Source organism: Lacerta agilis, chromosome 14, assembly GCF_009819535.1.
Source record: "Lacerta agilis isolate rLacAgi1 chromosome 14, rLacAgi1.pri, whole genome shotgun sequence".
NCBI classification, from domain to species: domain Eukaryota; kingdom Metazoa; phylum Chordata; class Lepidosauria; order Squamata; family Lacertidae; genus Lacerta; species Lacerta agilis.
In genome coordinates this window covers 15,496,291-15,511,114 of record NC_046325.1, presented here as the reverse complement: position 1 = coordinate 15,511,114, position 14,824 = coordinate 15,496,291, and the positions used below count along the sequence as shown (strand labels likewise).

Below are 14,824 nucleotides of genomic sequence, written 5' to 3'. Positions count from 1 at the left end.
GTTTTTCAACCTTTTTTGGGCAAAGGCACACTTGTTTCATGAAAAAAATCACGAGGCACACCACCATTAGAAAATGTTAAAAAAATTAACTCTGTGCCTATATTGACTATATATAAAGTAATTTTTCAATTTTTCCCACGGCACACTAGGCAACATCTCGCGGCACACTAGTGTGCCGCGGAACAGTGGTTGAAAAACACTGGACTAGATGACCCTCGGGGTCCCTTCCAACTCCATGAAATAAGAAGCAAAGATGTTCTTTTATTCCAAGTGTAAATATTTGTATTTGGTCTAACCAGCAGAAGCTCACAGATGAGGGAGTCCTGGAAAGCTCCAGCGGCCTCTTAACGTCCTAAAGGCGCAGTGCTTTTCGCAGCATCTGCTTCTTATGCTTGACGCACACCCAGTACCTGGAAGTGTGGGAAGTGTGGTTAGTGGAGGCGGAGAAACTCCTGGGTCTTCTGGGTCCAGAATGGGGCCTGGTCTACACATGGAGGCAGAATGAGGTGGCAGAACGCTGAGATGGTGGAGCAAACTATATCACTTCAGATTGCAGGTGGGAGATGCCATTTCTCTTTTTGAGACTGTGCACATTTAAAGCTCATGACTTCTCCCCCCCCCCCATAAAAAAAGAATCCAACAAAGTGTAGGTTAAGGATGCTGGGAATTGTAGCTCTGCTAGAGATAAGCTACATACTTCTCAGTATTGTGTGTGTGGGGGGGGGGAAGTCAAGTGCTTTAAATGCATGGGGTGTTCACACCCTTAAACGCTCCTCTGCATTTGAACTCCCTGCAACACAAATCACACTTAAGAGAGAAAGGCTCAAAACTTGCCCCCTTTTTTTTTTGCTGCTTCTTGCTACAATCTCAACATTCTCCAATCTCACACGGCTGCATATGGAGCGAGCTGGCCATCATTTCTCAAACATTTTGAGAACTGTCCCCTCCTCCACCTCTGGACATGAATTTAAACTCGGGTATACTTTTTGGAATCCTCTGTACATGCAAGTACCGGTACCTGCACACACTGGAAAAAAACCCAGTCAACTAACTTTCCTAAACAAACAGAAAGCAGAAATTAAGCATGTATTAACTCTGCTTGGATTTGAATATCCTGTGTCCATAAATCAAGTTTTCAAAATCTTTTGGAAATCTGGTGGCAAGAAAGGAGAAGTAATAGAAATGGGCAGGAGATTACGGATGTGGGAACATGCCTAAATTTACTCTGGAACCTTGAGGTCCAGAAACTAGATTTTTTTTGGGGGGGGGGGGAATGCAGCCTATGTTCTCAGAAATCTAAATTCCACACCACATTCTATGCCTGCACTCCTTTGAAGGGCCAAAGTTCAGTAGTAGAGAAGCTCTATGGAATGCAGGCAGTCCCAGGTGCAACCGACAGAGTCGACAGATGTGGGTCAAGTGAATGGGAGCAGTTGGCAGAAAGAACTCCTGGGTTCTTTAGGATGGGAGAATGATGGACTTGTGTACCACAATAGGGTTGGTGCCCAGTGGCTTCTTTGGGAAGGAAGGCAAATGCCGGTCAGGAAACCTGAAAGTTTGGACTCTCGGATTCTACGGGAAAGGGAGGGAACTCTGCAGAGTCATTTACTCACACAAGAACAACTGAGGTCACCAACACAGACTCGCAAACAAAGAAGAGGTAAAGAACAACTTCATTATATTCTGCAAGGCGTCTGTCTTCCACTAGGGGGCAACAGAAACATCCTTTTAGCCCAGGGGTCAGCAAACATTTTCAGCAGGGGGCCGGTCCACTGTCCCTCAGACCTTGTGGGGGGCCGGGCTGTATTTTGGAAAAAAAATATGAACAAATTCCTATGCCCCACAAATAACCCAGAGATGCATTTTAAATAAAAGGACACATTCTACTCATGTAAAAACATGCTGATTCCCAGACCATCCGCTGGCCGGATTTAGAAGGCGATTGGGCCGCATCCGGCCCCCAGCCCTTAGTTTGGGGACCCCTGTTTTAGCCTCTTGCGTTGGCTGGGATGAGCAACCCTCTCTATCTGGCTCTCTGGTCCAGCCACCCAAATGGTGGCTTTCAAATGGGAACAGGAAGCGAGAGTTTCGCGGGGAACACGTGTTGGGAGCCAATTCTTAACAGCCAGGAGTGGAGGTACCAATGGCCACTTTGTGCACAGGTTTGGGAACAAAAGGCAGAAGCTGGAAGCCCCCGACCCCCCACCCCCCCCACCTCGGCCTTACCTCCACAGAGCTCTCCATCAAAGCATTGGGTGGCAATACGTAAACAGGTCCAGCAGTCCAGGACAGGGCCCTCAGTCACCGCTGCAGAGGGAAGAACAAGGCAGGGGCCTGGGGAGCCTCGGTGGTGCATCCAGCTCCAGTCCAGGAGGCTGTGTGGGCAAGTTGAGGGGCAGGGGGCGGGCGGAGGAAGGGCTCTGATGTGACATAAAGATGGGGGGGGGGGAGTCTGATACTTACTGCAATCCTCAGAACAAGCTGAAGGGTGAGGGTGGGAGAAAAGAGAGAGGCCTGGTTTAGAGACCTAAAACCCAGACAGAGGGAGGCTCACATAGCTGGCATGCAATTTACAATTATGCGCAAGGAATCAACTCAAGGTTTGGCACATAATAACCCACCTCTGCCTACCAATGCCGCAGCAATTCAGTTCCCCTTTTATAATGAAGCTCTTCCTCCAAGTGAGCACGTTCTGCCCAAAATGCAAATGCGTTTATTTTAAATCTACGTCTGGTGCAAACTAACTCACCTGGTCTTTTCTCGCTCCCCCATCTGCCAGCCTCACTGAACTGATGGTGTTTAATGCAGGAAGTTGTTACACAGTCATTATTCTAGCGTTTGTTATTGTTCTGTATTTAGGAGTATATTTTTATTTGTGTGTTTTATTCCTGGCCATATCTCCAGGGTCATCGGTGCGTGCCCACCCTTCTCCCAGGCACTTTGCATGGTGCCTGCAGGGCCCCCATCTCTCAGCTGAATTCCTTCAGATGAATTTGGCCTTGAAAGAAGGTTTCTGTTGTAGTCAATAGAACAGGCTGCAGTGTGCGCTTTATGGTAGTGAGTGAGTGAGTGAGTGAGTGAGTGAGTGAGTTGTGCCAACAATTGTTACACCATTCTGCAAATGTGCCCATGGTCCTGAAAGGATTGACAGTCTCTATCATCTACCACATATTTTAGAAGGTTGTTTTTCTGTTTGCTATATCCATTTGGGCACCTCTCAAGATAATGTAACCAAATTTTGCATGATGGGTCCTGAGATCAAGGAGCGGGTTTCTGTCTAAGTTTGGATATAATTGCATGCCATCCCGAATCAGGATTGCGGACTGAATATTTGAAAACTGCATCGAATTTAACCACTGATTTCAAAAGTGCACCGATTTTGACCGCTGATTTCGAAAGCACACTGATTTTGTTTTTCATCGTTCCTGAGCAATGCGGGCTACAAGCCTGCCAGTAGCGGTATTTTATACAGGTGAAACTCGAAAAATTAGAATATCGTGGAAAGGTTCATTTCTTTCAGTAATTCAACTTAAAAGGTGAAACTAATATATGTGAGATAGACTCATGACATGCAAAGTGAGGTATGTCAAGCCTTTATTTGTTATAATTGTGATGATTATGGCGTACAGCTGATGAGAACCCCAAATTAACAATTTCAACTTTGGGGTTTTAATCAGCTGTATGCCATAATCATCACAATTATAACAAACAAAGGCTTGACATACCTCGCTTTGCATGTCATGAGTCTATCTCATATATTAAACTCCAGTAGCTAATGAAAACAATTGCTTTCATAAAGGGACTTTTCCATGATATTCTAATTTTTCAGAGGACACCCCTGGCCCACCCTGAGCCCCAACCCTAGCCCCATGATTCCCGGATAAAGGGGGAAGTAAAGGTCAGGGCAGTGGGTTAGAATAATAAGTGCTGGGGGCTTTAACTGCCCTGGTTTCCCTTCCCAATTGGTACCGAGGTCGGCAAATTTCTCCAGCGACTGCTGCAGGCGGCTTCGCAGAGATACCCGGAGCTGATACAGGGAGAGTTGCCACAGGAAGACACCTGAGGAAGGAAACAGAGCTGAAAGTTTGTTAAAGGTAAAGGGACCCCTGACCGTTAGGTCCAGTCGTGGATGACTCTGGGGTTGCGGCGCTCATCTTGCTTTATTGGCCGAGGAAGCCGACGTACAACTTCCGGGTCATGTGGCCAGCATGACAAAGCCGCTTCTGGCGAACCAGAGCAGCGCACGGAAATGCCGTTTACCTTCCCGCTGGAGCGGGACCTATTTATCTACTTGCACTTTGACATGCTTTCGAACTGCTAGGTGGGCAGGAGCAGGGACCGAGCAACGGGAGCTCACCTCACCCCGCCACGGGGATTCAAACCACCGACCTTCTGATCAACAAGCCCTAGGCTTTGTGGTTTAACCCACAGCGCGACCCGTGTTTGTTAGAGGGAGATAATTCTTAAAATGCTGGGTTAGAATTTTAGCCTGACAGAGCTGCACAACACATAAAAACCTAACCCCTCACATGTTAGATTTAGGATTAAGGTTAGGAATATATTCTCCCAAACCCTTCTGGAGAAGCAGGGGACTGAGCCTGGGATCTTTCACCTGCAAAAATGGATCTCTACCATTGAGCTACAGACCAGCTTTAGGTCTGGGATCAAATCAGCAGTCCTCAGAAGTCCTTTTTGGACCTATTTCCTTTGGAAATGGAAGGAACGGTTGGGGCACCAAAAATACCCATTTCACACACAAAAACTGGCTATGCTCAGAATCCCCTCCCCCCCAAAGTAAAACATGTACCCCCTAAACAGCAATAAATAAATAAATAAAATTAGGGGGCAGGGGCCTTAGCAAACACAAAGAGGAGGTTTATGAGGACTCATAGTGCCATGCTGGGGACTTGGGTTAGGTCGTGAGCGCAGGAGATCAGAACTTCAAAGCTTAGGAGAACCACCTAAATATTTGGGTGGTCTCCCCACCCCACTCCCTATGCCGATTTAATAGCTTTATGAGATTCAGCGTTTAAGTAAGGTAAAGGTAAAGAGACCCCTGACCACCAGGTCCAGTCGTGTCCGACTCTGGGGTTGCGGCGCTCATCTCGCTCTATAGGCCGAGGGAGCCGGCGTTTGTCCGCAGACAGCTTCCGGGTCATGTGGCCAGCATGACAAAGCTGCTTCTGGCGAACCAGAGCAGCGCACAGAAACGCCGTTTACCTTCCCGCTGGAGCGGTCCCTATTTATCTACTTGCACTTTGACGTGCTTTCGAACTGCTAGGTGGGCAGGAGCTGGGACCGAGCAACGGGAGCTCACTCCGTGGCAGGGATTCGAACCGCCGACCTTCTGATCAGCAAGCCCTAGACTCTGTGGTTTAACCCACAGTAGGACTGGGAAAATGTGTCCATTTTAGTTTCTCTCAGTTTCTCATTTTTCCACATTCCCATATCAGTTGTTTTTTTTAAGTCCTCCAGAAAATTTCTCAGCATTTTAGTGTGACACCCCCCCCCCCAGCATACGCCCATTTTTGTGTGCTATTTTGCCTTGCATAAACATTTTGGCAAAGCAATTTCTCCATATAGAATGCATTTCGGTATGCTATTTTCAATAATATATGCATTCATGTGGAACGCCCTCCCATCAGATGTCAAGGAAATAAACAACTATCTGACTTTTAGAAGACATCTGAAGGCAGCCCTGTTTAGGGAAGTATTTAAAGTTTGATGTTTTATTGTGCTTTTAATATTCTATTGGGAGCCGCCCAGAGTGGATGGGACCCAGCTAGATGGGCAGGATATAAATTATTATTATTATTATTCACAGGCAAAATTAACCCTAGCCTATGTGTCCTCCCACAGATTATTTGGCTGGCGAGCTGCATTTCAAGATTTGGAGAAGTGTGAATTTAGGCAGACGGCTGTGTTTTTGTAGGTGTAAAATAGGTTAAGTACACATTTCAGAGCAAACTGCGTCAAATTTCTAACCTACAACCCAATCCCAAATGCAATCCCATACCCCCAGCTCCTTCTCTCTTTCCCCCCAGCTCACCTTTCCAGGTTTTGTTGCTCTTGATGTCCCTCAACTGACTAATAACATCTGATTTGATAGACATCACTCCTCGGACATCTGCAAAAGAGAAATTTGTGGCTGTAACCTCAACCCCCTGCCCCAGATGTTACAGCCCTGCCAACGCTTCTCTGCTCAGTTCGCACCCAACACTCGCTCGTGCATCTTTCGGAGGAAGGTGCCGTGCAGGTCAACAAAGGCCTGGATGTGCCGTTCTATGAGGGCGTCTCGGTCGGGGAGGTCTGCTGGGAGCATTTCCAGCAGCAAGGTTGTCACAGAATCCAAGAAGCGGCGGTCACACTGAAGGCAACCGGCCACCGCTTGGAGGGAGAAGAGCCAAAGGGCGAATACCAGCAGGAACTGGGGTGCCATTGCCTCTTCCCCCACACTGCAGCCAGCGAAAACTCTTCCGTGAAGTCAGGAACCACTGGGAAGGCAACTACCTCCATGACACATGGAAACGTTGCCAAGGAGAGAGAGAGTAAATAGACAGTGTGTTTGGCGCAAGTCTCTGTGATGCTACAACAGGAAGTGATGTAAGAAGCAGGCGAGGAGCTTGGCTCGGAACAAGCACTACCCTGAGCAGGAAGCGGCTCCTTTGTCCTGGTTCCTATGGCCAGGATATTGCTGCTCGTCTGGCTGGCCTGGTTCCTGCCTGCGCAGCTGGCAGGCACATGCCTCCGTTGCTGGCCAGATGCCGTGGTCTACTTTGGCTATGACTCCTATTTGCTGCTTGGCCAGGACTCAGAGGCCGCCAAAAACATGGGGAAGCTTTTCATAGGCAGCGCCGAAGACCTTGCCGCCAAAGGCAGACACTATTTGGGTACAGGATTAAGAGAAGGCACAAGCAATGTCCACAGGATACTAGGGAGGAACTTCTCCACGGGGATGCAAAAGGTCCCCGTTTCTGAACCTCCAAACAGCACATTACACAGCTCCCCATTTTTTTATTTTTACAATCTGAATGGGTGGAGAGCGTGGGACTTATTTAATTACAGTATTGCATTTATTTTCTCCAAGGAGCTCAAGGTGGAGTACATGGTTCTCTCGCTCCTTGTTTAACCCCCCCCCCAACCACCCTGCAAAGTAGGCTAGGCTTCTGACCAGTCAGAAATCCAAGACAGAGGCCATTTTGGGTCTGAAGAAGCACAGCTGCAACAGGATAATACCCTGAAAAGTACAAAGCTGTTGCTGGTTTTGCTAATGACTCAAAATGGCTGAAGACAACAGGTGTCGCCCCTGCTTGCCACGGGGAATCTGTGACCCTCTAGATGTTACTGGGCTCCAACCAACTCTCATCATCACCCCCAGCCTGTGTTGCCAATGGTGACGATTGCTGGGAGTTGTGGCCCACTGATGTTGTAGGGGAGGGGGTCACAAGTTTCCCCATCCCTAGTCCAAGGAACCAAAGAGCCCGTGGTCTTGAGCATAATGATAATATGAAACTCTGCTCCGATTAAATCCACCCACGTAGATTTCTCGGTTGTCACTGGCTGCAGTGAGCAGGAAGAGTTGGGCAGCAAAGTATCATCTGGCGAGGGGAGAGGAGGGTGAAGTTATAGCAGTGGGTGGAATGGATTATGAAGACAAGTTGAGGCCATCTGCTGCATTTTGTAAAGCGTCCCTATACAACACCCTTTGCACAGCAATCTACAGTGGTACCTCTGGTTACGTACTTAATTCGTTCCGGAGGTCCGTTCTTAACCTGAAACTGTTCTTAACCTGAAGCACCACTTTAGCAAATGGGGCCTCCCGCTGCCACTGCGCCGCCGGAGCACGATTTCTGTTCTTATCCTGAAGCAATGTTCTTAACCTGAAGCGTTATTTCTGGGTTAGCGGAGTATGTAACCTGAAACGTATGTAACCTGAGGTACCACTGTATTTCATTATTTTCATTTGGGTAATTTATACACGGCTTAACATTTTTGGCAATACCTAGAAGCGGCTTACGAAATGCCATCAGGTGCTACAAATCAAAATACTGTACAGTAAGAACCATTATTAAGGCCCCATCCTTTTAAAACAGCGCAATCGAACAGGGTTTTCTTATTGGAAGCACTTTTGTGGTTGGAGTTTCAGTGATGCAAACTTCCATATGGAGTCCATACACCGTAGCAGACTTGGCACCCATTCCCCCCCCCCCACAAGCTGCAAGAATGCACATGGGCCTCCTGTGTGCAGCAACTCCACGTGGTGTCATTTTTAGAGCACATGAAAACGGTGTCCTTAAGAACTGCCGGGGTTGCTCAGGGGCCTCCCCAGGGCTCCTCAACAAGATTGGGATGATGATGATGATGATGATGATGATGATGATAATAATAATAATTTATTATTATTATTATTATTATTATTATTATTATTATTATTATTATTATTATTATTATTATTAATACCCCACCCATCTGGCTGGGTTTCCCCAGCCACTCTGGGCGGCTTCCAACAGAATGTTAAAATACAATAAGCTACCATTGCCGATTTCCCATTGCATCCTGCACCCTCGGGGAAATATTTTAACATATTCCAGGGTGCCGTCTCAGCACGAGGCAAAGCCCAACATCTACCTGGCCTGCTGGCTTCCCTGATTAAACTGGGAGTGCCGCAGAAGTAGTCCCAAAATATTCAGGGATGCTCAGGGATCCCAGGCACACACACACACAGAGAGAGACCCTTAGCAGACAACATGCATGTGGAAAGGATTCCTGCAGTTGGGGGTGTGTTTCTTCCTCTCAACCGCCTCACCTGCACACGCCCGGTTGCCCTCACCCTTTCTCAGACCTAAAGGCCAGGATTGCTGAAGTGTTCAAAGAACGCCAACTTAGGTTCCACTGTGTGGGAGGGTATGCTCAAAACAAAAAAACAAAAAAAATCAGGAAAGCGTCAGGCATCATTGTTTTCGTTTGTTTGTTTCCCCTGCAGAACGGGAACATATGGAGCGTGAGGCTGGGACTCTGTTTCTCCACCTTGAACAGATTATCAAGAGGAGTGGGAAAGGTAGGAGTTATTAGCCTGTTCTCCTTTTCCTTCCAGATTTGCCTGTCAGGGAGCCCCCCCCCCAAATACCCCAAACCCTCCTCTCATTCCACCCCTTGGTGGCTCCAATTAACCAGGCAATTAAAGCACTATCCCTTCTACTGAACTCAAAGGCCTTGGGCTTCTACCGACCCATTTCTCTTTCCCTACAGATCATGGCAGCCTTATGAGGGAGGCAGAGGAGGAAAAGAAGAATTTTGTCAAGCATTTGGAAGAGGCATCTAAGGCCTTTGTGAAGGAAGGTAAGTACTTGAGGGCAGAACCTCTGGTCCAAGGCATACAGCTGACCCACACACCATGGAGGCAGGGGCGTAGCAAGGGGGGGCGGGCCGCTCCGGGTTCCATAATGGAGGGGGTGACAAATTATCAAGGAACAATTTGGGGGGGGGACTTGGAATTTTTTTTGGGAATTTTTTTTTTAATGCCTGCTCCGAAGGTCTTATCTCACTATACTAGGGATTATATAGCTATATATGAAATTTCATGCATATCGGTTAATATCTTGACCCTCCTCCACCTGTTCACTTGGCCATTTTCCTATGTCATGAAGGCTGAAATTTCAGTTCAGAGAACACTTACTGTTCCCAACCCTAACCCTGTGGAAAGCCATCTAATTAGACTTTAATTTGATTTTGAGATGTTTTTAGGAGGTAATTTAATTATTGTTTGATTTTATACCAATGTTATGTATCTGATGTTAGCCACCCTGAGCCCGACTTCGGCCAGGGAGGGCGGGATATAAATAAAAGTTGTTATTATTATTATTACTTATTATTCCTTTGTAAGAAAATATGAAATAACGTAAAACCATTTTTGCGGGGGGGACGGACAATGGGGGGGTTGACAAGAAATTTTCCACACTGGGTACCACCTGACCTCCCCTTGCCTGGGGGGGGGGGTGACAAAAATTTATTTGCCCCCAGGTACCAATTTACCTTGCTACACTGCTGCATGGAGGTGACTGGGTTTTGGGGGTGACCTGTTGGGAAGGGTAAGATAGGGCCATGAAGTCCTGTGAGTGTGCTTTGACTAGGAAGACTGTGGGTGGGGAGGAATCGCCTTTCTCTAGTGCTCATGCCTTTGTTTTTCTCTTTTATATCCACAGTCTGCAGCCTTTCCTGTGGTGAGTCCGACCGTCCAAACTAGAGGTGCATCTGTCTGGCCATATGGTGTCTCGTTTTTTGATTTTTTAAAGTGTCCATTGTGTGTGTTTGTTTGTGTGTGATGCCATTTATAAATGGTAGGTATCCATTCCTCGCAGCCCCAGGAAAAAGAAGGCAGCAACCAGATCAGGAATAAATGAAAATGATCTCATCCAGGGATTGTGTGTGCAAAAGCAGGTTGGCACTCTTACCTGTATTAGTGCTTGTGAAGTCAAATAGGAGACTTTACTAGTTATTTAAATTCATTGCTAGTTTTGTGCCTTTGAGTTGGTTCAGGCATACCACCAAACCGTAATTTTCACTAACCACACTTTTAGATTTGAAATTATCACGTCCACACGTGCAGGGAAACCATTATTTGGGTAGTTTATCACTGTCCCCTGAAGAATACCTAGGTGCTATCTGAAGCAGCAGCTTCCAGGACTGGAACAGCATCCCAAACCATGGTTTGTTGGCTCATGTGAGACAGCAAACCTTAGGTTTCATACCACGTTTCAGCTCCTGGTTTTGATGATCATTCTCAAATCGTAAGCTGCTGACTTGATTTGGTCCAGACATCACAACAAACCATAGCTTGGCATTACATCTGAATCAACAAGAGATTGGCAAAATGTTCAGAAGATGTCATTGTCTAATGGAATCCCTCTTTCCACAGTTAAGTCCCGGTACAGACCCTACGAAGTGGCGCAGTGTTCAGACTGCAAGCTTATCAAAGTTTCCTGCCTCGACCCCTTTGTATGTGCAGGTAACTTGCCTTTCTATACCTCTATCCCTTAACATCTCCCTCCAGTCACAGCATCATCTCTCGCTACTCTCTGTACCAGGGTGGATTTGATTTAAATCAAACTGATTTAAATCACTAGTCAGTAAGGCTTGATTTAAATCACAGTTTTCTACATAAAGACTAATTCTTGCTGGTATTGTCGCGGGCCCTTCCACCCTGTACAGCCACCCCCGGACGTTTCACGGTCTATGAGTGCTGCACCAACGACAAACGGTCCCCAGCTGCAGCCCCCCCAGACTGCTAGCTGGAACCTGCTTGCTTCATATACCACCGACGAGGATAACGTGAACAAATAAGTTGTTTATTGAGTACAAAAGCTTGTGGTTGCTGATAAATAAAAGGTTGTTCAATAAGCTTATAACAGTTGTCCTATACCGGCCTATTACCTCTAAATGATACCGGCCTATTACCTCTAACAGTTAACTAAATACCAATAACAACACGTTTCACAATCTGTTTATCCTCTCTGCTAACTTCCACCTCAGACTCTTAAACTCCCAGCTCTCACTCCTGACTCACCCTGCTCAACTCTCCTTCTAACTCTCCACACTTCTAACTCTCCGTCTAACTCACTCCCCCTGACCACTGTGAGGGGTGTTTTATACCCAGGCTGAGCCCGCCCCTGAGGGTTCTAACTGTCAGAAAATTTAACCCCTACCTGGCACTGGGCTAGTTCTCCACAGGTATAACTTTAATATGCAAGTAGATGAAGATTTTTAGAATAACAAATTTTCATATTAGTTTTTTTATCCCCCGTTTAATAGGTTAATCATTCATATTTGGACAACTTTTCTGTTGTACTTAGGAAGGAGAAAAATAATCATTACCTTAATAATAACATTTTAAATAGATTTATTAGATCCATTCCACTCCAAACAAACAGAAAAATATTGTTTCTATTCTATTCACTGAACTTCTTTAAACTTAACACTGAAGGGGTTGATGCTGTATTCATAGGTTTGTAGAACAATAGGATTAAGGTCTTTTTCTCAACTCTGTTCATGTTATAACATTTTTGCTGTGAAGAAGAGGCATGTGATCTCTGCTGAGTCAAATTCAGTTTTGAGAACTGCAAAAGTAAACCAAGCACCTGTGATAATATATTGTAGGCAGAGAAACTGCCCAATAATCATACAAAAACCTCTGGAAGAGCATAAATGACATTGTGAATGGATTAATGGAATTTATTTACCAAAATAATTAAACATATACAGCCTTATTCTACATAATTAAAAAACTAATCTTTATTTCATGATTGAATAACCTTTGGATGATAATATATTTTCACCAAAAAGCATTTTATTTTAAAAAAATCCGATTTAAATCAAAAAATCAGATTTAAATTTTTAAAAAATCCGATTTAAATAAAAAAAATCCGATTTTTTTTTAATTTAAAAAATCATTGATTTTTATCCACCCTGCTCTGTACACATCAGTACAAACTGAGAGCCAACATGGCATGGGGCACTTCAGCTGGAGCCTTAAACACCCTCATTGGGGCCCATCTCCTTTACTCTTTAGCTTAATTTGCTCTGTAACTATCATGTAGACATAGGGGTATGTATCCATATTAATAGTCTTTACCTTCATGCAAAAACTGCACTTGCCGGTTTTCTGGTGGCTTTCTTTGTCCAAGCGCAGTCAGTGAACCTGTTTTTGTCTACAAATGCCCTTAGGGTCCTGTTGATGCAGATCTTCATCATGGTCCCACCTTGGTCTCTCAAGACTTCTGCCTTCACAAAAATGTTATCCTGTTCCTTTTGTACAGGGCCCAATGTTATTGCAGCAGTGCTGGTGACACTTCTGATCTTGCTTGGTATAGGAGCAGCATGGTGGTAAGTTCATGAATATTTAGCCTTTGTGGGTACATGTAATTTATTCATTTTTTTTTCTTTCAAAATCGTAGCTCAACTCCAGGGCAGGGAGAACTGGGCTACACAGCAGAGTCTTAGCATAGCATCAAAAGTATGGATGGGTAAATGTGGTCCTCCAAATATTATGGAGCTTGGTTACTCCCATCAGCTGCATCCAGCATCACTGAGAGCCCAGAGGAATGATGGGAATTGTTGTCTACAGGTTCTCCACCCCTGGCTTAGGGGAATGGGCCAAGGACTCAGTAAAGCCCTCGTTCAAACCTATTCCATACCACGAAGGTCACATCCATGCCGTTCCTTTCAAGCACATGGCTTCCCCCAAAGGGTTCTGGGGGATTTGGTTTACCCCTCACACACCTCATTGCCAGGATTCTCTGGGGGAAGCCATGCTCTTGAAATGTATGGGATGGATCAAGCTGAAGTCACCTGGCAAGACAGCTTGAGCCTCAGTCCTCTTTCTGCAGGAGATAATATATGCAAAACCCTCTGAACGTTGAAAGCACTTATTAATTAATAACAATATTAATCATAAAATTAATTCTTATTCCATCAGCTTTCGCTAGTTGTCTGGGAATGAGCAGCAAAACTAAAACAGATGTCTTGCTATGCTCTTAAGGGAGTTCCTCTCTTTAACCGCAGGTATCGCCGTCGCAAACAGAAGGAGGAAGGAAAAGACAAGTCTTCAGGAGATGAGGACAGCTCAGAGAGTTCTGAGTGGAGCTCTGATAGTTCAGAGAAGGCGGATCCAATATATGCAGAAGTTCCAAGCACCCCCATATATGCTAATGTCCCAGCATATGCTAACGTTCCAAACCCTCCAGAATTCACCATCCCAAGCCCTCCAGAATTCACCATCCCAAGCCCTCCACCCTTTGATTAAATAGTTTTCAATGGTGATTTTTCATCAGGTCTGTGCTTGCAACATCACTCCCTCTTAGGGCATGAAGCAATGACTGCAGCACCAAAGACAGCCATGCATGTGCAAATGAGGGATAAACAGAACCACCAGTCAAGACAGATCTTCCAATGTCCACCCCAGATTTCAATGGGGACAGCTCACACATTCATTCATCCAGCTACCGAGGAGCAATCCAGCAAGGTAAACGAATGTGTGAACCAAACCTTAAATCGCATGTGTACACTTGGCCCAAAAGCAAACTCCACGTATCCTGTATAGTCTTGAGGCCCCACCTCCAAGGTCTTTCCATCAAAAAGTGTGGGGGGGGGGTTGGATACCTAAGGTTGATTATTCAAGGCTATCAACCATCTTTGGGGCAGTACCGATATGGCCCATTTCCCCCTAAACCAATCCAACCCAAAACTGACTGCAAACTTAGCTTGCTTAGATGTTCACTGGGTTAAGTCAAAAGGCAGGAGTGGAAACAGGCAAGTTATGGCACAATGTGTGGATGGAGAGGTGTGCTCTTGGCAACATTAGCCTCTTAATGGCAGAGTTGCTCCCTGGGAGGTGGAAGCCATGGTTATAGATACAAGATACACAATGATTTGTGAATGATTCAGGGTTCCAAGCACTGGGTGTAGCTTGAGTGATGTGGACTTCCTCTTCCTGCAGCCAGCAAGTTTATACCGTATCGGAGAACTGCTGTAAAATTGCTGTTAAGGATTTGTGAGCCATAAGGCTGCAAGTTCATACCTCAAAATCCACCAGCCCCTCTGCGACTCAGATAGGCTAATAATATGTGGTTTGACCTTATTAAAGGTAAAGGTACCCCTGACCATTAGGTCCAGTTGTGGATGACTCTGGGGTTGCGGCACTCATCTCGCTTTATTGGCCAAAGGAGCTGGCGTACAGCTTCCGGGTCATGTGGCCAGCATGACCAAGCCGCTTCTGGCAAACCAGAGCAGTGCACGAAAACGCCGTTTACCTTCTTGCCGGAGCGGTACC

At 45.9% G+C, this 14,824-nt stretch overlaps 2 protein-coding genes across 2 annotated transcripts; one reads left to right on the top strand and one right to left on the bottom strand.

The window, feature by feature from the left end:
* Positions 1–336: 336 nt before the first annotated feature.
* On the bottom strand, positions 337–6,467 carry IZUMO3 (IZUMO family member 3). Its single transcript, XM_033171067.1, has 6 exons — positions 6,214–6,467; positions 6,050–6,127; positions 3,951–4,059; positions 2,227–2,309; positions 1,614–1,704; positions 337–410 (listed from the first exon to the last, which is right to left on the bottom strand). The coding sequence occupies exons 1-6, from the start codon at positions 6,437–6,439 to the stop codon at positions 353–355; spliced, it is 645 nt and encodes a 214-aa protein (XP_033026958.1). The 5' UTR covers positions 6,440–6,467; the 3' UTR covers positions 337–352.
* A 192-nt stretch (positions 6,468–6,659) lies between these two features.
* TEX51 (testis expressed 51) lies at positions 6,660–13,798 on the top strand. Its single transcript, XM_033168378.1, has 7 exons — positions 6,660–6,890; positions 8,984–9,058; positions 9,250–9,339; positions 10,203–10,220; positions 10,916–11,005; positions 12,813–12,879; positions 13,558–13,798. The coding sequence occupies exons 1-7, from the start codon at positions 6,680–6,682 to the stop codon at positions 13,796–13,798; spliced, it is 792 nt and encodes a 263-aa protein (XP_033024269.1). The 5' UTR covers positions 6,660–6,679.
* Positions 13,799–14,824: the final 1,026 nt, after the last annotated feature.